General features: G+C 44.3%; 1 protein-coding gene across 11 annotated transcripts in view; it reads right to left on the reverse strand.

Annotated features, from left to right (window-relative positions):
* Positions 1-27,672, reverse strand: part of AKAP9 (A-kinase anchoring protein 9) — a 359,842-nt gene that overhangs the window by 242,530 nt on the left and 89,640 nt on the right. For 10 of the 11 annotated variants that reach the window (XM_040352376.1, XM_040352374.1, XM_040352375.1 and 7 more), the window contains 5 exons: positions 21,398-21,553; positions 15,968-16,165; positions 8,714-11,071; positions 6,140-6,353; positions 2,899-2,978 (listed from right to left, as the gene is read on the reverse strand). In XM_040352376.1, the coding sequence (XP_040208310.1) occupies positions 2,899-2,978; positions 6,140-6,353; positions 8,714-11,071; positions 15,968-16,165; positions 21,398-21,553 (3,006 nt within the window). The remainder of the gene's footprint in view (positions 1-2,898; positions 2,979-6,139; positions 6,354-8,713; positions 11,072-15,967; positions 16,166-21,397; positions 21,554-27,672) is intronic. The other variant, XM_040352377.1, reaches the window with a different exon arrangement.

A 27,672-nucleotide genomic window follows, 5' to 3' on the forward strand; every position in this document is an offset into this window, starting at 1 on the left:
AACTGCCTAAGGAAAAGTTTTGGAAATTTTGGGCAGGACACTACTCAGCTGGACAATTACCAGCAGATCCTGGGCCCTCTTAATTTCCACTTCCCGGGCAGTTAGGGCTGGGCTGGATGCTATAGTTTCATCCTCCCCCTGATACACAATTTTGGACTAAGCCTGAACGACCTTGGGTGAGATCCACTCCCAGTCCACCAGCGAACTGCAACCTGCACTAATCTGCTCCTGTGGCCCCTGATGCGTTTTGAATAAAACCAGAAACGCATCAGGCTACTCTATTTCACCCATTGGAGAGTGCTGTTATGTTTTGTTTATTTGTTGTTTTGTGAATTTTCTGCCTTCATTGGCACACATATTGTATTTGGTGATTTTGTACTGTTCATTTGTACTTTGTTGTTTTTATGCACTTAGGTGCACACAGTGCGCTTGTACAAAGTGCCAACATGCTTACCTTGTCCAAATAAAAAACCTTTTTTATATTATACTGTGTTCGGCTTATAAAGTCCCATCCAGGGGGTATACCCTTTTTTGTCATATGTTACCAAGGGATGTGGCCGATATCACAGTTTCTGGCTTGACGAGTACCTCTTCTTATACCTAAACGCTAGCAATAAACACTGTGTTCTCCCGGCGAGGGGGGGGGGGGACACAATAGCTCTACGGCAGGGTGCAGGTGGCTACAGGAAAAACTATGGTCTTGGATGTATACCCTTTTGTTTTCTGTGGGGTTGGTTGACTATTAAATGCTTCTCATTATGGATGATTTGTCCCCCCTTTTCCTTCCTACTGCATTTGTGGTCTACCAGAGCCATTATGGAGATTGGCTCTAGTGTACACATAATTTAATTTTTATCTCATGAAGTGAAAGTTTCTTCACGAAACGCGTTGAGATGTATGCTGTTGCCTGATCATCTCTGCTTTGGTATGATGTTGCTAAATAGCATTGTTTGTATTTGAATTGCTCATTTGTGTAATTTAATGGTTTTGGATACCTATATAAAAGTAATTAATATTTACTTGTTTTAAATAAAAAATTGTACGGTTTGAACATTGACTTTTTTTCTTTATGGTGTACCTCCTTAAAAGTCCCATGGGCATTTTTTTCGTATGAGCCAGTTCATACATTTCGGGACCGAGCTTTGCCTCACCCATGCACTTAATCCAGTGTCTCGATGTTGAAGGGTGGCAATGTACACCAAGGACAGCGTAGCACAAATAAGTTTTAGGAAGAGGCCAACAATGTGTCAAAAGTTTACCGTTTGAAATCTCTAATCTATAGTGTGAATATTTTTGTATGCACAATCTAGGATAATTTGCTGTGAATGAACAATAAATGCAACCGATTCTTCTTCTTCCAATGTGGCCAATGTTAAAAAGTTTTGTAACATTCCTCTATTTATTGGGTAAAAGTGAAAACTAGGGGGCGCTGCAAATGATTAAATATACTCATAAAAATAGTGCAAAATAATTACAATCGTGACCATCAATAGATTGAATGGAATGACAGACAATGTGAATAATAACCTGAATAACCCCCAAACACATGGGGTTATTGATAGTGATAAATATGCAAAATAAACAAATTGATTAATCAATGTGCAAAAAAGTCCATTAAAAAAGTGCTAGTGCTCAATAAAGCTTGTGCTTATATTTAATCATTTGCAGCGCCCCCCTAGTTTTCACTTTTACCCAACATTGCTTCAGTTCGCTGAATTTTGGGGAGCAGTTCATTAACATTAGTATTTAATTATTAATTATTATTCACTTTAATATTATTAATCTACTATATTCACATATAGTTGGCGCAAGATTTTTACCTCCCATTCCTCTATTTATAAATACAGCAAATTTCCTTAAAAATAATAGGAATTTTTACATATTATTACACTTATCATACAGTACAGACCACAGGAATCAATTCACAAACAATGGGATGTCCTCAAGCATTAAATAGAGAGGGTGGGCAACAAACCAGCTAAACAGCAGTAACAGGCCCACAGGCACGCCATTCCTTCTAAGGGACAGAGATGAACAAAACAGCAGCAGAAGCACCCTGCAGCTACAGCAAGTGACAGCAGACGCTTAACCTGTTTACGACCGCCACACGCAGATATAATGGGGTAGGTACGTGATCTGGCACTTTCGGTTCTGGGGCACCCACATGCGCTGCCGGTGACCCGCTCCCACTAAAGCTGGACACACAGACATGCGAGCTCGTAGCTGTTGCGGGCACGCCCCCATGATACAGTGGTGGCTACTCGGCCCCACCCCCAGCGCAACTTTATTGGATGTGATTGACAGCAGCACCAGCCAATGGCTGCGCTTCTCTCAATCCATCCACTGCAGCCAATCAACGGCCGGGCTTCGATTCGCGGAGGATGACGGGGCGAGCGCGGGACATTTCGAAGGGTCAGGTAAGTAAAACAGGGGCTCGGGGGGGGGGGGGGGGGGGTCATCATCTGATTTTTTTTCACCTTAATGCATAGAGGTGACATTTTTTTTACCTTTACAACTCTTTTAAAAAAGACCTTTCATTTTCAATCTGCAGCCGCTGTAATTTTCTGTAAAATGCAACACGGCTACCTGGAGGCGTTCTATAGACAGAATGTGTACAGAACGCCCCCCAAAAACATAATTTCCTGCTTGTGTTATTGGCTCACTGATTTTCCCAGAAGTCTGCACTCAGATACAAGTCAGATTTGCAAGTGCCCAATCACCTGAAGGTAGATATATATATTTTAGTGTGTGTATATCCCATGGTCTATGAATCAATTCCTGTGTTCTGTACTGTACGATAAAGATGTAACATTTAATAAACTCCATCCCACCTCCAAGAATGAATGGAGAGGACACATTTCACAGACCAGACAATAGCTATTTTGCATAATAGCAAACCTGAATGATATCAGCGCTTTCATCGCAGACTCTCTTCATCAGCCTTTGTGTTAGATCCTGACAAGAAGCTTCCTCACACCCTGCAGAAACATGAATGATAAATGCAGATTGTACACAGAACAATCAGGACACAGGGGAAGTGAGCTATGAAGATTGGAAGAAAAACACTTTGTCATTTTATCAAATATGAAAGTAGGATTTGTCAGATTGCATTGTTTGGGGCTGCTGCATCTCTTTTCATAAAAAGCCATTTAGAACAATGTTATTTGTCAGTTCACAAACAATTATTATGAAGAAGCAGCAACCATCTGTAACATTTAAATGCTGCTAAGTAACCGAATAATAGAAATATTATAAGTAAAATAAAAAAATAAAAAATGTAGTAGTAGAAAGGCCTGGGCAGAGGGACTTTAACCACTTGAGACCCGCGCTATTGACAAAAGACGTCAACAGAGCGGCTCTCAAGTGCCAACAGGACGTCTTTGGACGTCATTTAATAGCATTACCCGCGCGCGCCACTGGGGGGCGTGCAGCGGGTAAACACTGTCCCGGCGCATAGCTGGGGACCTGATGCGTGTACCTGGCGGCCGCGATTTCCGCCGGGTACACGCGATCGTCGGTAAGACAGCAGGGACGTGGAGCTCCACGTGCTGTCAGAGGAGAGGAGACCGATCTGTGTACCTTGTACATAGAGACACAGCATCGGTCACCTCCCCCAGTCACCCCCCTCCCCCAAACAGTAAGAACACACCCAGGATACACATTTAACCCCTTCCTCACCCCCTAGTGTTAACCCCTTCACTGCCCGTCACATTTATACAGTAATTAGTGCATTTTTATAGCACTGATCGCTTTATAAATGTGAATGGCGCCAAATTTGTGTCAAAAGTGTCCGTCGCAATATCGCAGTCCCAATAAAAATCGCAGATTGCAGCCATTACTAGTATAAAAAAAAAAAAAAAAAAAAAAAAAAAATCATAATTCTGTCCCCATACCCCTATAACTTTTGCGCAAACCAGTAGCTTATTGCGATTTTTTTTTTACAAAAATACGTCGAAAAATACGTATCGGTCTTAACTGAGAAAAAAAATATTAAAAAAAAAAAAAAAAATTGGGATATTTATTATAGCAACAAGTAAAAAAATATATATATTTTTTTTAAATTGTCGCTCTTTTTTTGTTTATAGCGCAAAAAATAAAAACCGCAAAGGTGATCAAATACCACCAAAATAAAGCTCTATTTGTGGGGAAAAAAAGGACGTCAATTTTGTTTGGGAGCCACGTCGCACGACCGCGCAATTGTCAGTTAAAGCGACGCAGTGCCGTAAGTTGAAATTTCGCCTGGGAACGAAGGGGGTTTATGTGCCCAGTAAGCAAGTGGTTAAAGAGCATCCTTCAAAAAAAATAAAGTCAGCAACTAGAAATACTGCAGCTGCTGACTTTTAATATTAGGACACTTACCTGTCCAGGGAGCCCGCGATGTAAGCACCCCAACTGATTTCTCCATTGACATTTGGGTGCTGACGCCGACATTCCTTCTAAGAGAAATCGGCAGTGAAGTCTTGCAGCTTCATAGCTGGTTCCCTACTGCTCATGCGCGAGGCGCTTTCTGAATGGCCTGGCGGCGGGGGGTGGGGGAAGGAGGCCGAACCCCAAACGGCCGGTGACCGCTGATTAGACATGTGCAATTCATTTCGTAACTAATTTAGACAAATTTGTTCATTCGGAAATAACCTGTTAAACAAATTTTGTTTCAGAATGTTTGAGAAGGGTACAAAAGAATTTCCAAGGCATTAGGTATACCATGGAACACAGTGAAGACAGTCATCATCAAGTGGAGAAAATATGGCACAACAGTGACATTACCAAGAACTGGACGTCCCTCCAAAATTTATGAAAAGACGAGACGAAAACTGGCCAGGGAGGCTGCCAAGAGGCCTCCAACAACTATAAAGGAGCTACAGGAATATCTGGCAAGTACTAGCTGTGTGGTACATGTGACAACAATCTCCTGTATTCTTCATATGTCTGAGCTATGGGGTAGAGTTGTAAGACAGAAGCCTTTTCTTACAATTGGATGACTCTCCTGTCATCCAATTCGCATGACAGGAGAGTGTGACCGGCTCTAAATGGAGCTGGTTCACACATCTTCGGGGTGGCCGCGGAGCCCATAGCAGAAGGGTCCTGTGTGCCTTTGGCCTTTTCAGGTCCGAATTCAGGAAAAAAATCAGACCTGAAAAGGCCAAAGGCGCACATGACCCTTCTGCTATGGGCTCCGCGGCCCCCCCGAAAATGTGTGAACCAGCTCCATTGAGAGCCGGTCACACTCTCCTGTCATGTGAATTGGATGAGGAGAAACCTGCATCCAACTTGCAAAAGTGTGAACCCAGCCTTAGAGAGGTTCTTTCATGGATTACACTGATATGATCTATGAATGAGGGCCAAAATCCTGTGCCCCAGGACGAAGTCTTATGAGACGAAACAGCGTAGGGTGGCGGCGTGCTGACGTCTAGAAACTGCATACTGTGTCCCGGAGTGAACGGGTTGTGCTAGCCGGCCGGCTATAATTTCACTGCGAATTTTATCTACATTCTTGTAAGTGTGATTTTAATCTTTTTAATAAATTGTTATATGGGTTCACACTATGTAGCCTTTTTCTTCTCCATATTGGTTTCTATGAACATTGGTTACCAGTCCACTGTGGGAGAAGTTTTTGGCTCTTGGATATCCTGCCACGTAACCCCCTGGCTGGGGAGTAAGCCGTCTGCTGTCAGAAGATCTCTAGTTGGGATCTTCCCTTCTGGTAAGGGACAGTGTGATTGAGAGGTGGAGGTGTCCTGTCTATCCATGCACTTTTCTGAGGTTCATGCAATTTTGATGTCACTATCTGCTTGAATGGGAAAAGGAATTTTCTACTATCAAATTACCATCAGATGCACATTTTGTTGTTTGAACAATAGACTCTCACATGTTTAATTTTTCTCACTATCAATGTAACATCTCATGTATGGGCGAAAGATTTGTTTTATTTTACTTTGTACTAACACTACTATAGTATTCACATTAGCTGCGCAGCTATTTTTCTATTGTACAGGTGAAAATAAACCTGGTGCTATATATTCACTGAGAGATATATGAAGCCAGCAAAATATTATATCAGTTTTGGCTGTACTGACCCTTTCATTAAAATCAATACAGGAATCAAGCCTATAGTACACCAGTACTCTCATGCAGGGGGTACCTGTGTGTTGTGGCTGTAGTCTCTCTAGCTCCCTCTGGTGTTGGTCCCGCAGTCCCCTTGTCTTCTCCTCCTGATCTCTGAGAAGTGTCTCTCTGAGGCTGCACAGCTCACTCTTCTTTTCACTCTGGACGTTTTCGTTGATGAGCTCAAGCTGAGCTTTGTTGATCTGAGTAAGGCTAATACGCTGTGCTTCCAGCTGCAGTGCTGTATCAGCCTTCACACAAGACATATATTAAATAAAATCTCAGTTTAATAATACATAACCAAACAGACACCCCAATTTCCTTTATTTTTTCTTTACACTGCTTTTTCTTTACGGTATTAATGAGAATATTTTAAGAATCAAATTTAGAATAATAGGATGCATGCCAAGTCATCCTACAGCAGATCTCTGATGTCCCCTGTGCAACTCTCCACTGAATGTGATGTTGTAATGCAGCCTTATCATCCTCTCTCCCGACAATGTATTACATTGCATCTCAACAAGGCCAACAAGACATGAACTTGGACCCAAGAAATACAATATAAATCATCTAGTTCATTCACCAATTGTATATCATAAATACTACTGACAAAGTTCCCTGACTTCCAAAATCAAATGTGTGACAAATGTAGGGGGTACGCATTAGGAGCTCTTTTACACCTGAGCTGTTCATTCCATGTCTATGGACCCTCAACAGGTCTAAAAAGGTGCTTGACCTTGGAGGATGCATATGGGGCGTCCATTAGAAAAGGAGCACCCCCAAAACTTGCGCACAAGGCGACGTGCATTACAACGAGAATGTGTACATTTGGATCTGCCTTAGGGACTCAAACTTATGTGTTGTGGGGCCATTCATCTTGAATGGAACCTCTATGCACTAAAGCAAAAGTGGAAGTAAAGTTTGCAAGTGGGAATGTTTGGTAATTACTTATGAAGACCTACAGGCGAGAAAGAGAGATCTCAAGATGGATGTCTCCAGTAAGATAATGTTCACTAGGAGCCTACACAGGACTGCAGTCTATAACAAATAATGCCACCCCCTCCTTATGCAATGGTACTATATAGTGCAACAGGATAGGTGAAGTATACATGCACAGTAATTTACTTTTAGTAAGTATAAAGTCAAATACAATTCAACTAAGCATCCACGTTATTTAGCTTAAATTTGAATTATAGGAAAAACATTTTTTTCATTTTGGATAAAGGGAGGGTTATAAACCCTGTAAGGTTTATTTTTGTCATCTGTGTCCTATTGGGGAGATTTACCTTTACTTCCTGTCCCATAGCCAAAACTGGAAATGAGAAAAAAAATCCCTGCAAATTAAGGGAATCTCTTGGGGCCCCTCAGGTCACCAGAGCTAGTGTGCCCATTGGAAGATTTCCCCTCTATTACTTTTTTGGGGACAAAATGTGTGATTTGCTTCTACTTTCACTTTCTTTTTTTGAAAATACTTTTTTTTTTTTTTTTTTTTTTTCACACAAAAAAATCAATAAAGTGTTACAAAATAAAATCACTGGGCATACCCCAGCTTGAGTAACATACATTGTGGGCCGGATTCACGTAGAAGCGCGTATCTTTGTGCGGGCGTAACGTATCCTATTTACGTTACGCCTCTGCAACTTTGACAGGCAAGTGCCGTATTCTCAAACCAAAGTTGCGGTGGCGTAGCGGAAATAGACCGGCGTAAGCCCGCCTAATTCAAATGTGGAAGATGTGGGCATGTGTTATGTAAATTTAATGTGACCCCATCTAAATGACGCTTTTTACGAACGGCGCATGCCCCGTCCGTGAAAGTATCCCAGTGCGCATGCTCCAAATTAACACGCAAGAAGCCAATGCTTTCGACGTGAACGTAAATGACGCCCAGCCCTATTCGCGAACGACTTACGCAAACAACGTAAACCGTGAAAAATTTGACGCTGGCCCGAAGACCATACTTAACATTGGTACGTCTCATCTACGCCTCATATAGCAGGGGTAACTTTACGCCGGTAAAAGCCTAACGTAAACGGCGTATCTGTACTGCGTCGGCCGGGCGTACGTTCGTGAATTGGCGTATCTAGCCGATTTACATATTTCTAGGCGTAAATCAGCGTACACGCCCCTAGCGGCCAGCGTAAATATGCAGTTAAGATACGACGGCGTAAGAGACTTACGCTGGTCGTATCTTAGTGAAATGTAGGCGTATCTGATTCTTTGAATCAGGCGCCAAGACACGACGGCTCAGACTCGGAGATATGACGGCGTATCTGGAGATACGTCGTCGTATCTCCACGAGAATCTGGGGCTGTAACTATTCTATAAGTTCTAATACATCTATTGAAACTCACTTTCAATTATAATGATAAACAGATCAAATGGAGAGGGTGAATCTCCCTAACAGGGGAACAGACAGCAAGTAAAACTGCACTCCACTCCACTCTATCCAAAACTAAAAGAAAAAAAAAAAAAGCCTTTGGTTATGTTTTAGGATGCCATTCAAAGGGATTCAGATTCAACTGGACAGACATGAGCATCATTATAAAAGCAGAATGCAATGAACTGCATACATTAACAGCAACTATCCATATGACAGCTCTCCATTACTTACCTTCTCCTGAAGAACTGTATCCAGTTTCTGCTGCAATTCTTTATTTTCCAAATGTGTGCTTTCTAAAATGAAAGATCCTTCTTCAAGTTTTCTAGTTAATTCATCAATTCTTTGAAGCAAAGATTCCCTTTCTATTAATATATTAACAGATTCCTGATTGGAACTGTAGGTTTGAGGTGATAAATGCACTTTAGTTGGATGGATAGTTTCCTCCGTTAAACATTCTAGAGAATGAGAAGCATCATCTGATACAACCAGACTGCACTCTGTAGAGTGTTCTGTATGAACTGGGATGTTGCCATCCCTATGGATTGGTTCACTGTCTAATTCTAGCACTACCTCCTCTATTTTAGTAGTGTCTCTTTCTACCCATAGCAATTGTACTTGTTCTTTTAACTGACTTATTTCATTCTGTTTCAACTGTAACTCCTCAGAGAGATCGGAAAGTTTCAAAGAAAGTTCTTGCTTGTCCCGTTGGGCAGTCTCTAGCTTTTCCATCAGTTCTGTAGTGTCTTTCTCTACAACCTCTCCATCCTCCGATCTGTCAGCTTTGACCAAGTTGGAAGCTCCAGAGACAATCAAGTGGGCCTCCTTCTGGGGACCCCGTTTTAACTTTACAATCTCATTATTAAGAGAATCTAACTTTGTTTTATACTCATCTTCAAGCTTAGCTTTGCCGTCTTCCAGTTGTTCCTTCAATTTTACCAGACAGGAATATTCCTCTTTTAGCTCATTGTAGTTGACCTCAAAGTTTTTCTCGGCAAAGGAGAATGTGTTCTTTTGACGTTCAATTTCTTCTCTCAGCTGATGTTCCAGGTTCCTGAGTTGTGCATTTTCTGAAGTCAGCCGTTCAATCATATTCTTTAGGTCAGAACTTTCGGAGTCTGTCAGATTTTCACAGTTTCCAGTGCTGCGCGCTTTCAAGACATCATATTGGTCTTTTAGAAGTCTATTGTCTGTCTCCAAAGATGCCACTTTTTGCTTTAGAGTGTCTTTTTCTATGACCTCTTTCTCAAGGGTTTCAATTCTAAGCTGCAGCGCCTGAACCTCTTGCTCCATTGTTCCTTTTTCCTTTTCCTCTCTCCTCATACACTCCAGCTCTTTTTGCAGCTCGTTAATTTGCATCATCATTTGTTCTGAATTCGGATCATTGACAGACTGCAACAAGTCTTTCAATTTGGAGATTTCCAGCATCAAGTAATTCTGTTTGGTTATTAAGCTGTCTTTTTCCGACTGCATGGCAGTGATAGTCTGACTCGTCTCTTGCTTCATCTGATCCATCTGCTTCTTATATTGCACTTCTAAGTTATCTTTGAGATTCTCAATGTTGGTTCTGTGCTCTCGGGTTAAGTCCTCCTTGAGCTTTGTGAGTTCCTCTTCCTGGCTGAACAAGAAATGTGTTCTAAGTTTCTCGAATTCAGCTTCCTGAGATTCTGCCATCCTGTCCAACACCTCGTCCTTTTCTCTTTCCAGCATTTCCAGTTTGATCTTATAATTGGTCACCTCGGCCTCGTGTTTTGATTCTAATTCTTTGGTAAATTCATTGGCTGTGGCCAGTTCAGCTTTTAGATTGTCAATAGTGACGAACAAACTGCTGGCCGCGTTCAATTTGTTTTCCTTTTCGGTGAGGCTCTCCCTGGCTTTGTGCACCTGCTCCCTGGCATAGCTCAGATCCTGCAGCAGGTCCTCGATTTGCATCTGTAGCTGCGATTTCTCCTTTGAAGTGGCCTGTATTCTGTGAGAGAAATCCTCCTTCATTTTATCCCTCTGCTCATCGGATTGCTGCAATCTAGCGTTTAATTCACTAATGATCACGTTTAGCTCATTGATCTGTTGCGTGGAGGTGCTGATGGCTGCCTGGCTCATTACGCTGCTCACTTCTTGCCTGTGCTGGGCAAGCAGCCTCTCAGTCGCCAGCGTGTGTTGCTTGACCAATTCCTGCTTCATCTGTACAATCTCCTGCCCATGCACCTCGTCTAGCTCAGCCTGAAGCTGCTCCAGTTTCCTTTGTGTCTCCAATTCTATTCGCTGCAGAAGGCCTGCCTCTGACTGACTGTCTCTGTAATGCTTTTTCTGAAGGTCCTCCACCGTTCCCATTAACTGCTTGATTTCGTCGGAGGATCTCCTCTCCTTTTGTCTGGAGCTGTTCAGTTCTTCGGAAAGGTTGCCGATTTCCTGGCTCTTCTGGGTTAATTGTGCTTTCAGTCCATCGATGGATTTCTCGTTTTCGGCGATCCTTTCTTTCAGTTCCAGGCTCTTGATTTCTTCATTGTGTATGGTTGATTTCAGACTATCAAGCAGCAAGTCCTTCTCGTTCAGCTTTTGTTCATAAGAGAATTCAAGTTCTTTTTTCTGCACCTTAAAGCAAAAGCAACAGTCTTAGGATAGGAAGCAACCACATATTTAGATAGCTTTATTATCTAGCTGGGACATACTGGGCCTCATTTACATGAAAAAAGTTTGAAATACCCAATAACAGCAAACAGTTTCAAATGAAATTTTTTAAACAGCAGACTTCTACAGTTTATGAAAAGCTGCATTTTATTGATTAATAATTATTATAACAAATTTAAAACACCTAGTGGTTTCTCCAATCTCTTAGGGACTATGATAAGGAGATCTCTGTATGCAGGTTTTCAGGTCTGCACACCTGTCAAAGCCATGACATTGAAACTTTCTTATTGTTGTTCATATCCTATTTTCTTGAAGTCAATCTTTGCTATGTGACTACTTTGTACTGTTTATATTTGAAACATTTCCAATAAAAATTTAATGTAAAAAAAAAAAACACATGAATTGTTCCGATTATAAAATAACTTTTGAATACGGAAAAAACAACAATTGGAGCAGGTACAACCCAAGGTGGATGGAAATAACCACATCACAGTGGGAGTAAACAGAGCTGGGCACAATCCCTTGGGATATAAACAGCCAGCAGGAACCTCACTAAATCAAACTTTGACCACGCCTATTGGACCTTTAATCTTAGGGCATTCAGAAACCCCAGGCTGGCCCCCGTTCCTTGTCTCCTTACTAACCTCCTTGATATCCTAAACCAGGGGTGCCCAACCTTTTGAAGAGCGAGGGCCACTTAAGCAACTTGGTAACCAGTCGCGGGCCACATTGAGCGGAGCGGACAGATGACAGGTCACGGCTACTCTATAGGTCCTCCGATCCGCCCAGATGGAATGGGACGAATTCCCTTTTGTTTTTTGGATTGAATGTAGGCGAGCGTAAACAGACATCTGTCGCTCTGTAGAGGTTAATTGAGGGTCCTATTTGGTTGGGCTGATCGTGTGAAAAGGGCCCAAGACTGCTTTCACCCTGATGTGCTGCGGTTTACCCACAACGTGGGTGCAGCATAATGCACCTGTGTCTATCCTGCGGGTTAGCTTAACTTTGTCATAGACTAGCTGTAGAGAAAGCATTGGCCTATGGGGCTCTGCTCCACAGCCGCTTTCTTCCTCTACTACCACCATCCACAACACTGATGCTGCAGTATGGCGGGTTGGCAACCTGCGATCTGGGCTTGTCAACCCACCATTCTAGAGCAGGAGGTCGCGGGCCACATCAGAGGGCTCCGCGGGCCACATGTGGCCCCCGGGCCACTGGTTGGCCACCCCTGTCCTAAACTATAACCTTCTACCTACCTCTTCCAACCCCCACCACTTCCCACCCCCTCTATTTCTTGCTTGTTAAGATTTACGCATTATGTGCATTTCCATAGCCCACTCGATACCCAACCCATTACATCCTTACTGTTTCTAGTCCACCATTAGGATTTTCTACGCTGGTTGTTAATTGCTTTAAAAGTCTCAATATATTATATCTTCAGCAGAATCTATTATTGCTTACATTTTGTTATTCCTCTTCTTAAAACTCAAAATAATTGAGCAAGTAAAACATTTTCCTACCTGAAGTGACAGGGCGAATTCACCCAATACTGATATATCAGTTTTTGTTAGATGCTGGAGAGGTAAGCCACCAGACAATGTCTTGTACCTCTCAAAGATTACTGGTGAGATCTCCCGAGTTCCTGAGGCAGCACATCTACTGTGCCTATTGTAACAAAATCCTATGCTCCCTGCTGGATTTTGTACTGTATTTACTTTATATTATGGAGAGCATCACAGAAAGAGATGGGACACAGCTCACAGATGACAGCAACACAGTCAGTAATTATGACAATGAGATCTCGCTGTTGGAGTATCCTAGACCTGTAAGAAGCCAGGGGCTTCAAACAACCAAAATATGACTTTTTTGGATCAATTTACTAATGCTTAGGGCCCGTTCACACTGATCTGGCTAGCCTCACACACTAAACCGCAGTGGTTTAATGTGCAACCTTTGTCCGATCTGTCTGCAGTGAGCTGAAGATAGGGGGCAGTGTGATGCGTGTTTCAGTGCATCAGCACAGCTCCTTTTCTTTACCATTTTTTTTTTTTTTAATTTTACATGCAATATTTAAAATGCGAGTATCACTGCCACCCTAATAACCAGTGACTCATCCCAGCCCGGCTCATTCAGCTGTCAGCTGGGGATTCCCTTCAGGTCCCTGCAGGACTTCAGGTCTGGTATAAATTTTCAAGAAAAAAGGCGTTGGTTCTCCAAAAATTCATAACAGACTCTTATCCAAGCACATGTGCCCCTTCCTCTTAACCCTCTCCTCCCCTGAACCCTTGCAGGACACATGCCCTCAACTTGAAGGGGAGAGGGGAGGCTGGACCCCCTAGCAAAGGGTGGTATATGGGGGCCTCCTTGTAAAAAGGGGCCTTCTTTTAGATTCCAAAAAGCATGCGGACCTCCACAACCACCAGGCAAAGGTTGTGTGTAAGAGAAGCTTTTATTAAATTAACATGGGAACAAGCCGCTTCGTCGGGGGGGGGTGGTCCACCCCAGCAAAGTACCCCCACATGTTGAGGGCATAAGACAAAGAATGGTTCAGGAAGGTCCTGAAAAGGGTCTGGGATCTTCTTTTGGTGGTGGTGGGGGTTCACGTTTTTTTTTTGTTTTTTTTGGTATTTTTGTTTTGTTTTTTTTTGGCATGTGATCCCCCTTAAAATTCATACTGGATCCAAAGGTCCTGGTATAAAGTTAAGGGGAACATTCGTTTTTTTTTTTTTTTTTTTAGCTGTCCCCTCCCCTTCATTTACATTCACCTATTCACCCATCAGCAGGGAATCCCCAGTTGACGGCTGAATAAGCCAGGGGGGAGGAGTCTATGGTTGTTAGGATGACGACGGGTGCTGGCTCCCTGACAACCAGTATCCCTGAGCTAGGGCTGCCTACTAAATGCTGCCTGAGGTCCGGTCTGTGATAACATAAGGAGTGTAACAAAAATGTGCTAAAAAGCACAACATTTTCAAATCAACACATGGTTTAATAATGGCTTTTGCTGTGAACTGACTACTTCTGAGATAGATCCTGCATTTGTTCATTTAAAGCTAAAATTAATGTGATATTCATCTCTTATTGATCCCTTTGGGTGGAGTGATATTTAAAAAAGAAACAACTTTATAAAATGACTAAATATAACTATTTACCATTTTCATCTTATTGTTTTGGAGAACAGCTAAACACAGTCCACTACCAGACACTAAAAACTTCTTGGCTTGCTTTTTGTTTTTTAGCACAATATACAGAAAATCAGCTGGGTGGAAAATTGTAGCCCATTCTTCATTCTTCTGCATTTAAAGAATACTTCAAACCAAGAAAAATAATGTAATAAAGTTCAGTGAAACAGTAAGGATACCTCCATAGAAATGATGGACTTCTTTAACAAATGTGAAAAAGAAAACATTAGATCTTTGTTCAAATAGCGACTAAAGAGGATATACTTAAAAAATACATCATGTAAATTTCATATGCAATTTATTCTCTTAATCTAAAATTAAAGCATAAAGCAGAGTTCCATCCAAAATGGAACTTCCGCTTTAAGTGATGATGACCCCGACATTCCACATTTAGCATGTCATTTTATTTTGGGGGGGGGGGGGGGATACCCTCTTTTTATAGGTATCCAGCTCCCACTTCCTCCCAGGGCTCCACGGCGCGGTAAGGAAATTCACCCCTCCCTCTCTGGAATCTTCTGGGACAGGTCACATGTGCCAGAAGATTGCCCGGCCATTCACAGCGAGTAGCGCGTACCTGGCTGTGAAGCCACAGCCGGGTGCCCACAGTTACAATGCCGGCGCCCAGAGAGGAGCGGGGCTTCATTAGCCCGCATCACTGGACTCTGGGACAGGCGAGTGTCCAATTATTAAAAGTCAGCAGCTACACTTTTTGTAGCTGCTGACTTTTAAATAGGTGGAACTTCGCTTTAACCACTTGGCACCCACGCTATAGCCGAATGACGGCCACAGCGTGGACCCCAAATACCGGGAGGACGTCAATAGACATCCTCCCCTTTGCGCGCTGTGATCACTCGAGTCACTGAGCCATTGGCTCCTGCTGCCGTCAGTCAAATCCTGAGAGGAAGGAGAGGGGGGTGGGGACGAGCTGCGCCGTTTCTATGGACACACACACAGACGGCTTGAAAGCACACCTGCACTTGTGTCCTCATAGCACACATCTTGCTATGGGGCACACACAGGTTCGGAGAAGCAGATAGTGCTGGCGAAGAACCCCAGAAGAGGATGTATGGAGCTGCTCTGTGCAAAACCATTGCACAGAGCAGGCAAGTATAGACCTCTTTTTTATTTTTATTTTGACTTTACAACTGCTTTAGGTTGTGACCATGGATACACTTTAGTGGATTGGCTCTTTAGTTGTTTTCAAAATAATTGAACCCACGGTGCTTTAGCAAACTAAATGTGATTCAGTTAAGGTTTACATTTACTTTAAAAATGTACATTAAAATTTTGCAAAAGCCCAATTGAGATGGGTTCTTTCTAAAGCCCCTTTCACACTACTGCGACTTCAAATTCGCATGATTTTGCTGCGATTTCGCCACGATTTCAGGGAGACTTGAGGTCTATGAACCGGAACTCGCATCAAAGTCCGACCAAAGTAATGCAGGGACTACTCTGAAGTCGGCACAACTTGAAGTCATACTAATATGAATGGTTGTCATTAGAAATCATGGGAAACGACTTGTCATGCTACTTTGCTGCCCCAAATCGTGGGACAAGTTGTACAAGTGTGAAAGGGGCCTTAATAAAACTGGCACATAGCATAACGGTTAATGGGAAAAAAAGCTCTGCCAAAGCCAACAATAGTGCTGCAGTGAACTTCTTCTGGTTGCATGGTACACACCTGCTGAACCTCATGAACCTGATCTTGCAGTGATGTGACATGGGCACGAAAGTCCTCAATCTCCTTCTGGCACAGCCTCAGTCGGTGGTCACGCTCCTCCAGCTGCTGCTGGTAAGTAATGATCTGCTGTTTAGAGTGAAGGAGATCGACGGCTGTACTTGAGTGACTCGTGTTCCTCAGCGACTCGCTGGCCTGCATCTGCAAAAAGAACACATAAGCCGGTTGAAATGCTTGAGTAGATGTTGTGCAGGTTTAATTTTTGGTACGACTTTAATTCAAAAGAGAAACTGTAATTTGCACATTCAGGGCAAGGTTTTAGGTATCATCGTTGGCTCGCCCCCTCCACTGTCATTTTTTATTTCTATATTGTTTTAAAGCAGGGGTCTCAAACTGGCGGCCCTCCAGCTGAAACTACAAGTCCAATGAAGCATTGCAAGGCTGACAGGTACAAGCATGACTCCCACAGGCAGAAGCATGATGAGACTTGTAGTTTCGCTGGATAGCGGCCAGTTTGAGACCCCTGTTTTAAAGGCTCTAAAGGCTGAGGGGTAGATCCACAAAGAAATTACGCCGGCGTATCTACTGATACGCCGGCGTAATTTTTAAAATTCCCGCGTCGTATCTTTGTTTTGAATCCTCAAAACAAGATACGACGGCATCTCTGCTAGATCCGACAGGCGTACGTCTTCGTACGCCGTCGGATCTAAGATGCAATTTTTCGGCGTCCGCTAGGGGGCGTTTCCGTCGTAATCCGCGTCGAGTATGCAAATTAGCTATTTCCGACGATCCACGAACGTACGACCGGCCGTCGCATTTATTTACGTCGTTTCCGTTCGGCTTTTCCGGCGTATAGTTAAAGCTGCTATATGGTGGCGTACTCAATGTTAAGTATGGCCGTCATTCCCGCGTATAATTTTGAAAATTTTACGTTGGACGCCATTTACGTTCAGGTCGAAACCAATGACGTCCTTGCAACGTCATTTGGAGCAATGCACCCTGGGAGTTTTTACGGACGGCACATGCGCAGTTCGTTCGGCGCGGGGACGCGCTTCATTTAAATGAAACACGCCCCCTACCCGCCAAATTTGAATTCCGCGCCCTTACGCCGCGAGAGATACGCTACGCCGCCATAACTTATGGCGCGGATTCGTTGAGGATTCAAACCAACTAAAAGTAAGTTACAGCGGCGTAGCGTATCTTAGATACGCTGCACCCAGCGCAGATGTATGTGGATCTGCCCCAGAATGTTTTTTACTGCCATGCCTTCTATCCATAAAGGTAAAAAGAAACGTGTGCAGCAGCCCTCCAGTCCCCCTAATACTTACCTGAGCCCCATCTTGATCCAGCAATGTGCACAATACTCTCCGTGCATGCTCCCTCCTCATTGGCAGAGACAACCAATTGATTAGTGATTGTGAATGCTGCGAGCCAATAAGTTGGAGGGGGGGCTGAGCCACATCCGTGTGTGTGAATGGACACACAAAGTAGCGATTTGGGAACAAGCCTACTTGGGTGCCCTCATTACAAGCTGCAAAGAGGGAGGGGCTAGGTGCGCCGCTGAGGGACCAGAGAAGAGGAGGATTGGGGCTGCTCTGTTCAATGGTTTTGCATGGTAAGTAATGATATTTTAATGTGATATTTCCCGCCATAGTATTTGATATTTTGCACTACAGCATTTGATTTTACACGTTTTTTTTTGGTCTTCTATGTATGTATGAATTTCAGCAGCGCAAAACCTATTTAATAGCTGGATTCACAAAGGGTTACGTCGGCGTATCAGTAGATATGCCGTCGTAACTCGGAATCTAAGCCGTCGTAAGTTTAAGTGTATGCTCAAACTGAGATACACTTAATCCTAGCTAAGATATGACGGCCTGCGCCGTTGTATCTTAGGGTGCAATATTTCCGCTGGCCGCTAGGTGGCGCTTCCGTTGAGTTCGGTGTAGAATATGCAAATGACTAGATACGCCGATTCACGAACGTACGCTTGCCCGTCGCAGTAAAGAAATGACATTTAAGTAAGAGGTACGCCGGCGTAAAGATAAAGCTGCCCCCTAGGTGGCCTAGCCAATGTTAAGTATGGCCGTCGTTCTCGCGTCGAAATTTTAAAATTTTACGTCGTTTGCGCAAGTCGTCCGTGAATAGGGCTGGACGCAATTTACGTTCACGTCGAAACCAATACGTCCTTGCGGCGTACTTTGGAGCAATGCACACTGGGATATGTACACGGACGGCGCACTAATCATTTACATAAAACACGCCCCCCTGTTCATAATTTGAATTAGGCGCGCTTACGCCGGCCCCATTTACGCTACACCGCCTTAACTTAGGAGGCAAGTGCTTTGTGAATACAGCACTTGCCTCTCTGACTTAAGGCGGCGTAGCGTAAATACGATACGCTACGCCGCCTGAAAGTTACGCTGCCCTACCTGAATCCAGCTATAAGTCTTTAATTTAGTGTGGGAACACAAACAGTGGTAGCAGCAGTTGATTGTTGCAGCACCGGTCCACTTTCATAAACCATGGTCAACAGTCTATCTCTAAAGCAAGCAAAAGAGGTTAGCGACGTTTCTACATACAGTGGGACCGTGGAAAATGAACGTAGACACCTCTAACAGGAAGTCAGATCACAGAAACAAATCAAAGGAATTTGAAGATTTAAACAGAGACTGGGAGTAATAGAAGGGACTTTTAAAAAATAAGAATACATGCTTGAATAGATATTTTTTTTTGTCTTAAACCATATATAAGGCCGCCGGGATCACTTTGACGGTACCATGAAAGTTATGTGCCACCATTATGCTAGTCTGGGCCTAGTACTGTAGCATAGACTAAGGCCTCGTACACACGACCGGATCTCTGCTGGACCGTTTCCAGCGGAGATTCCTCCTCCGGATTTGGATCCGATGGCGTGTACACACCATCGGATCAAAATCCGTGCGGAATTCCTCCGCGGTGACGTGTCGCGCCGTCGCCGCGACGATGACGCGACGACGTGCGCGACGCTGGAAGGTAAGTACTTCCACGCATGTGTCGAATCATTACGACGCATGCAAGGGAGGGGAGCGGACGGATTGATCCGGTGAGTCTGTACAGACCACCAGATCAATCCGCTGGTCCCGATTCAAGCGGATAGATTTCTTAGCATGCTAAGAAATTTCTATCCGCTTGAAATGGACCGGCCGGACGAATCTCTGCGGATAAATATCCGCTAGGCCGTACAGACGACCGGATTTGTCCGCTGGAACTGATCCGCGGATCAATCCCAGCGGATAGATCCGGTCGTGTGTACGGGGCCCAATACTCACATATCAGTACATGAGCAAATTTATGTGCTGCAGTACAGACTTACCGCCTCAAGAACAATAGATGAAAAACGTATAATGTCAGCAGACCAGCCAGAAAACAGCTTGATTCAAAGAGGAAGTAAACCCTGATGGGTTTTACTTCCTCTTTTGCTCCGTACAAACCCTGCAAATTAAAAGCATAATGGGCTAGTATGCATCTGCAAACGAAGCCCGCGCGTTCCCTTATGCAGGCTGCGTTAATCTTCGCCACTCTTCCTTCCGGGGGCCGCGGACTCTCGCTCTGTGACTGGCCATAGCCGCGTAACGTCACTCCCGCGCATTCGCGTGAGAGCCGTCAGTCACTGCACACGCTTGGGAACAATCGGCACGGAGGTCCATTTCTTTACAGCGCATGCGCCCATAACGACATCAGCGCATTACAAGTGAAATATCTCCTAAACGGTACACGTTTAGGAGATATTTCCACTACCTATAGGCAAGCCTTATTCTAGGCTTACCTATAGATAAGACAGACAAAAGGCATTACAACCACTTTAAAGTGTATATTATTTTAATTAAAGGCTCATTTCATGTTTTTTTCTGAAAATTGTGAACACCGTACACCTTTCCCACCCCCGGCCCCCGCTGTACTTGCATCCATGTGGGTAATGAGCTGTTAGCACCCATGCAGCCAGTGTAGCAATCTGGGGATCTGAAATACCCGTTCTTTTCCATCTTTTTTTTTTGCATGGCCTCTGATACAGATCAGAGCAACTCCGATTGGCCAGTGCTGGCACAGAGCATCACTCTGATCCATCCCAGAAGCGCAGCAAATAGAGGGGAAAAAAGCAGGGATTTCTCGTCACCCACTGAGGTAAGTAAAGTGGGGACAGGGGGAGGGAGTGTAGGGTGTTCACCTTTTCTGAAACCGAAACTTTTTTTTTTACCGAAAATCGCAATAAACGTATATTGATTGGTTTGCGCAAAAGTTATAGCGTCTACAAACTATGGGATAGAATTATGGACTTTTATTTTTTTTTTTTTATTGCAACAGCGCGGCGGACAAATCTGACCCCAAGTGACACTTTTTGGGGACCAGTGACATAAATACAGTGATCAGTGCTAAAAAAAAATGCACTGATCAATGTATAAATGACACTGGCAGGTAAGGGGTTAACACTAGGGGGTGATCAAGGGGCTAACTGTGTTCCCTCGGTGTGTTCCAACTGTGTGGGGATGGGCTTACTGGGACAACACAGAGATTGCTGTTCCTGATCACTAGGAACAGCAGATCTCAGTATTGTCTGTCAGAATGGGGACTCGCCTTGTTTACATAGGCAGATCCCCGTTCTACCTTCCTGTACCGCGATCGTGGGTGGCCGGCGGACATCGAAGCCCGCCAGGCACGAGCGCCCACCTCATGCACAGACTGATGTACAGGTACGTTGGATTGTGCAGCCGAGCCACCAGTATATATGGAGAAGGCGGTCGGCAAGTAGTTAAATAGGTGTGAATGTGTTTTGTCTCTTAAGGCCCCGTACACACGACCGGATCGATCCGCTGAAACTGGTCCGCCGGACCAGTTTCACCGGACAGATCCGGTCATGTGTAGGCCCGAGCGGACAATTGTCCGGCGGATCGGCCAGTTTCCAGCGGATCAAAATTTCTTAGCATGCTAAGAAATCTATGCGCTGGAAACCTGTCCGTCGGACGTGTTCGGTCGTCTGTACAGACTCACCGGACACGTCCGACCGACCGCCATCCCTCGCATGCGTCGTACTGATTCGACGCATGCGTGGAAGCTTTGGACTTCAAGGCCGCCCACGACGGCGCGGCCACGCCCCGCGTATTGTTTACGCGCGGATTTCTGTCTGATGGTGTGTACAACCATCAGACAGAAATCTCCGGGCGGACATGTCCACTGAAAACGGTCCGGCGGACCGTTTTTTTTGCGGATTATCCGTCCGTGTGTACGGGGCCTAAGGAGACTGGAAATGGACTTCAATGGAGGGTTATGTTAAAAGAGGTCCCTACACTCCACCAAATCAAAAAGGCAAACTGTAAATATGGAATTTCCATTACAATAATAAGTACTGCCCACTATATAACAGTTACAGTATGTGATCTATAAAGGACATCTTACATGTTGGAACTGAATCTTCAGCTTCTGGCTTTGCTCGGTCAGTTCCAGAAACTCCCTCGCGGTGTCATCTTTCTCCTTCCTGGCTTGTTGGAGGTTGGTAGTAAGCTGGGTGATGATGCCGTCTCTCTGTTTTATGGCCGTCTCAAACTCCTGGAGCTGCAGAATAGATCACACAAGAGATGCCAAGTTACAATTTTTAAGCAAACAAGTGAGGTCTTCCAGTGAGGGAAAAAATGATGAAAGGCGCGCTGTGTAGTCTTCGGCATACGGCAATTTGTTCCTTGACATTTCTGCTTCAAAATGCAAAGAGCTGAAAACCTCACACAGAGGTCATTGAAAATTGTTCCTACAAAAATACCCTCGCTGGTCAAACACAAGTCTGGATCAGCATGATTAACAGCTTAAAAGCATGGAAAGGCAAAAAAATATATATATATATATATATATATATATATATATATATATATACAGTTTATATGTAGTACATCTCTGCCATATATGCAGATTTCCCTGTTTTTATTCCTGTTAAAGATCCTGCAAGTACAGAAAAATACCTGGAGATTTTCCAGAAATGCATTCAGCTCCCAAGTCCTACTGTGGGCTGACAACACAGAGCATTTTTGTGGACTGAACAGTGTCAGCTCTGCCCGATGTCTTTTACTAAACTACTTAGCCCCTCCCACAATCAGATCTCTAATTATTCTGTATTCCAAGATAAGAACTAGCAGGTCTCCGATATAAACACAAGGGGGTAGATTCACAGACAAGATACGACGGCGTATCTCCAGATACGGCGTCGTATCTCTGAGTCCGGCTGGTCGTATCTATGCGCCTGATTCATAGAATCAGTTACGCATAGATTTCTATTAGATCCGACCGGCGTAAGTCTCTTACGCCGTCGGATCGTAACTGCATTTTTCCGCTGACCGCTAGGGGCGTGTATGCTGATTTACGCGTCGAAATATGTAAATCAGCAAGATACGCGAATTCACGAACGTACGCCTGGCCGACGCAGTACATTTACGCCGTTTACGTTAGGCTTTTCCCGGCGTATCGTTACCCCTGCTATATGGTGGCGTAAGTGCGGCGTACCAATGTTTTTTTTTTTTTTTTTTTTAAAGTGTATTTTGTGCGTGTACTCGAGAGAGGAGCCGGACTGCAGGAGTTGGGAGTAGGCAGGCCTCCCCCAGAGGCAATCTGCCACCTTTCTCCATGCCCTGGGTGTGTGAGGGGGTCCTCCCACACAGCCCGCCCTACCTGCTCCGCTTTGAAGCCCAACGGGGCAGAGGGACTCCCTATAAGGGAGTGAGAGGAACTAGCCCGCTCAACCAGCCCCGTTAGTCCTTCGCCTCTCTTTTTAGAGACCGCGTGGTCAAAGTGCGTGCATGTTAACCTAATTTCGAGTGCGTGTAAGTGTGGTGGTTTTTGTGGGAGGGGGGTGGGCGTACTAAGCGCAGGCTTACCTCGCATAGCGCACCCACCGGGAGCCGGGCTGAGACCACCAAACTCAATTCACATGTAGCTGAGACCGGGATCCGAACCCCTAGCTGCAGAGGTGAATGGCTTGTCAGCGCAGTGCCAATGGCGTTGAGCCACCGCAGCTCCTCGGCGTACCAATGTTAAGTATAGCCGTCGTTCCCGCGTCGAATTTTTAATTTTTTACGTAGTTTGCGTAATTCGTCCGTGAATGGGGCTGGACGTCATTTACATTCACGTCAAAACCAATGACGTCCTTGCGGCGTACTTTGGAGCAATGCACACTGGGAAATTCCACAGACGGCGCATGCGCCGTTCGGGAAAAACGTCAATCATGTCGGGTCAAGCCTAATTTACATAACACACGCCCACCTCTTCACTATTTGAATTAGGCCGGCTTACGCCGGCCTATTTACGCTACGCCGCCGCAACTTTCTTTTAAGAATATGGCACTTGCCTGTAAAAGTTGCAGAGGCGTAACGTAAATAGGATACGTTACGCCCGCACAAAGAAACGCCATTCTACGTGAATCTACCCCAAGAAGTGTAGAGGGATCCTTTTCCTTCCTACCAAGCTGTGAAACAAATTTGTAAAACATATCTTTATTATTATGTCTTTATGTGATTTTGGAATATAGCAAATAACCCATATTGAATGGTGTCATGCTACTATTTTGATGGTTTTAAAAGAATTAAATGAATGGATGAAATTTTAACATCCGATATGTGTGCATCATATTAATAGGCACCTTCAAAGTCCCATATTTGGTAAAGTCTTTTGGCATCAGCCCCAAGCAATATTTCCGGTCTAGAGTTCCCAGGATACTCTTAAAAGGTATGTAAAAGTACATGGGGGTTGATTTACTAAAACCGGAGGGTGCAAAATCTAGTGGAGCTCTAAATAGAAAACAATCATTTTCGAAGGTCTGTTTTTGTCAAAGCTTAATTGAACAGGCTGAAGTTAGAAGCCGATTGGCTACCATGCACAGCTGCACCAGATTTTGCACTCTCCCGTTTTAGTAAATCAATCCCATGGTGTCTGCCATGTCTACCGATACTGAACCTTCCCAGTCTTCAAGAATGCAAATCTAGGGTGTAACGAAATGGCCCGTGACACCCAGAGACTTCTGAAGGATGTGGGGTACTCCTGTGCCAGCTTCACCAATGACTCTTGGGTCTAGGGTCATCCTATGTCCGATAGGGGCATAGGATGACTGAGAACTGATATCTCGGATGACTGAGAACTGATATCTCGGATTACATGAGATGGGACATTAATGATAATTCACGTTTTGCAGGATATCTTAGAATATTACAAGTTGTTCCTTATGAACAGGTCAATAGACTGTTGAGGTGTTAATTAAGTCTGGCTTCTGAAAGACCTTTCATTGTGGATGCTAATGACACTGTATGGTGTAAAAAAAATATTTAACGTCTGGGGGATAATTAACTCATCTGAATGTCATTATCTAAAAGAATGTGTATGAATGTGTACGAAGCCCCATTGTGTGTGTTTTGGTGGGTGGAGCGTTTCATTGTCCCTGTGCTTGCTGGAGCATGCTTGTAACTGTATAAAAAGTTTTACCATTAAAGATGCATTCATTTTTGGAACCAGTAACAGAGCTGTCTGTCTCGTTATTTCTGGGGAAAATCCAATGGGTCCTGTCTTGTGGAGTGTCGGATAAGCTGTCGTGGTTGATGGAATGGAAATAGTAAACGGTGGTGACCGTTACATAGGGTCACCCTTAAAATCTGCTCTATCAGTTGTTTTAATTAAAGTGGATGTAAACAAGATATTTTTTTTTTTGATGTCACAATGTACAGTATAAGATTTCCTATCATCTGTGCCCAGTCTTGCCACACAGAATTCATCCAGCTCTGAGCAATCCTCTTTTATTATTCAGTGAAATCAAATGGATTTACAGAGAAAAACCTTAGTCTGTTCCGCCCCCTTGCTGTGAGTGACCGGTTATTTACATATGCATGAGCCTGGAGACAGGCATTATTTTTTAATTTCCACCCCCACTCCTTTTCGGACGTCATGTGGTTACTTTTCTGGATTTTGACTGGATGTTAGTGATCATAGCAGGATGTAGTGTAAGGAATACACAGTAAAAAATGCATGTTGACAAGGGGAGTGTAGAGGTGGGCGGGGAGTCTACTGACATCACAACTCCACCCACAAGCTCCAGACAACAGATCCACCCACAGAATCTGCAGTTTTTCAGTTCTTATAACAGACAGAGGGGAGACATTTTGACAGGTAAGGATACATGCAGGAGGCATCTATATCCTTATAGATCAGCACTATGGCAGTAGTATAGAAAGGATGGGAGTGGGTTTACATCCACTTTAAGGCCTCATGTAATCTGCTGCTGTTAAACAGATGTTTAGGAGCAGATGGGCGTTTTTTTTCAGTTGCCCTTGAACTCTCCTCTTATCAGTACATGTACACAGGGTCGTTTTTAGTCGTTTCTAGGCAGTTGAGTTTAGAAGCTTTTTTTGGAAAGCAAAAAAAATGCATTGAGGACAGATGTTCAGAGGCTTTGCAAACGCCAAATGCCTGTAACCGCTTGTAAATGCCGTAACGCGCGTTTAGCCGTTTTTAATGGAGATACATCTTTGACTATTTAAAAGAAAAAAAACGCCTCTAAAAAGGAAACGTGGCTAAACTGACGTTTTTAAACGTGGGTTACCATCTGTCAAGTTAAATCATTCAGGAGAGGTTTTAAAATGTCTTGTGGACATTAGGCCTAAATGTTTCCTCCTTTCCAATAAATGTGCAGCCTAAGCCAATTAAAACAATCCTATTACTGCGAATGCAAATTTCGATTTTTGGTTGGTAGCAGAGATGTCATGTTCCACTATAACTGCTATACCTGGCTACCAACAATAACAGAGAGCAGTGATACAGGACTATAATGGGAAGGGCAGAAATGTCTATAACTGGCAACCTGGCTCCACCTTTTCTAGACTGTGCAAGAGGCAAGCAACATGGATTCATGGATTCCATAAAGAATTTCCATGGAAAAGGTTAAGAAATTAAGTTCTGCTAAATCACTTTAGGCTGGCCCCTTTTGCAGGTATAGCCATGCTGTTTCAAATCAAGTAATTCAACGTCTCATCCTGTTCTGCACATGCTCAGTTGCTCTCCATTTTTAGGCACCGCCAAATTTGTAGAGGCCGATCTGCTGACAGCCTTTAGGCCCCTTTCACACTGGGGCGGGAGGCGCGGTGGCGGTATAGCGCCGATAAAAATAGCGCCGCTATACCATCGGAATTGCAGCGGGATTCGGCTGCTAGCGGTGAGGTATTAACACCCGCTAGCGGCCGATAAAGGGTTAATACCGCCCACAATACGCTTCTGCAGAGGCGCATTGCGGGCGGTATTACCGCGGTTTCCCATTGTTTTTTTTTTTGCTCTCCTGCCAGCGCATCGCCTCAGTGTGAAAGCCCTTGGGCTTTCACATTGAGAAGGCTGGGCAGGAGTTTTTCAAGCGGTATTTAGGCGCTATTTTTTGAAAAACTCCTCAGTGTGAAAGGGGTTTTATGCTCCATTAACACCTAGGCAGACAAATTCGCGGCGTTTTGTCGCCGCAAATCGCGGTACAAATAGGCTTCATTCACATCTATGCGACAACGGCGTACGCGGCGTATTTTGCCGCGAGTGTGAAACTTTTTTTTTTTTTTGACAAAGCATTCCCATTGCTGTCAATGGGCGAACACCAATGTTGCCTGAAAAAAAGGGTCCGGGACTTTTTTTCAGGCGACAGGCGTTCGGCGTCTATGAGATGTGAACCATCTCCATAGACAGCAATGGGAATTCTCCCCTCTAGCGGCAGAAGCGTCCGGCGTTTTGTCGCATAGATGTGAATGGTCACAATAGCATAATTAAACCCTCCTATTACATCCAAGGAAGCCGTGTCTGTTTGAACTGCAACTGCCATGGGGGCTGTACATGTGATCAGTTATGATACCAGTCATTTGATAATTTGACAGTTTGGTTCAGGACACAATAAAATCACACAGTTTTTTGAAACTGATAAATCAATGAGTTTAGTTCCGCTTTTTTGATTTACAGCTGGGGCTTTGGGCTTCAACAAAATAGCAGCCTCCAGCAAGAAGAAACAGGAGCACTGCTGGAGGCAATTTACAGCGCACACTATTTGGTGGCATAATTATTAAATGTGGAACGTATGTTCCTTGCTAAAGAACATTATTTTTTATCAAGTTGTTTTGGGTTTCACTTTTAACAGTTAAAAAAAAAAAAAACAGTTACATTCCGGCACAGGCTGGGAATGAAACTCTCCCATTTTCTTGAAGTCTCAACCAAACTGTCCAAGTCATCAAATTCCTGGTGTCATAACTGATGACATGGGCAGCTTTAAAGCGGATCTCCACAGTGATCTTCCTAAAGTGAAGTCGCGCTGATCGGCACCCTCCCCCCTCCGGTGTCACATTTGACACCTTTCAGGGGGGAGGGGGGTGCAGATACCTGTCTAAAGACAGGTATTTGCACCCACTTCCGGCCACACGTCACGGGCAAAAGACGGGTTTTTTCTGACATCCCGTCCGTCCCCCGTTGTGTGCTGGGAACACTCGGCTCCCAGCACACAGCGGGAGGCAATCGGCGGGCGCAGCGCGACTCGCGCATGCGCCGTAGGGAACCGGGCAGTGAAGCCGGAGCGCTTCACTTCCTGGTTCCCTCACCGTGGATGGAGAGGGGAGCAGCAGGGTGACGAGCGATCGCTCGTCCTCTGCTGCGGACGCCGCTGGACTCCAGGACAGGTAAGTGTCCTA

This window comes from Rana temporaria, chromosome 5, assembly GCF_905171775.1.
Source record: "Rana temporaria chromosome 5, aRanTem1.1, whole genome shotgun sequence".
Lineage (NCBI taxonomy): Eukaryota > Metazoa > Chordata > Amphibia > Anura > Ranidae > Rana > Rana temporaria.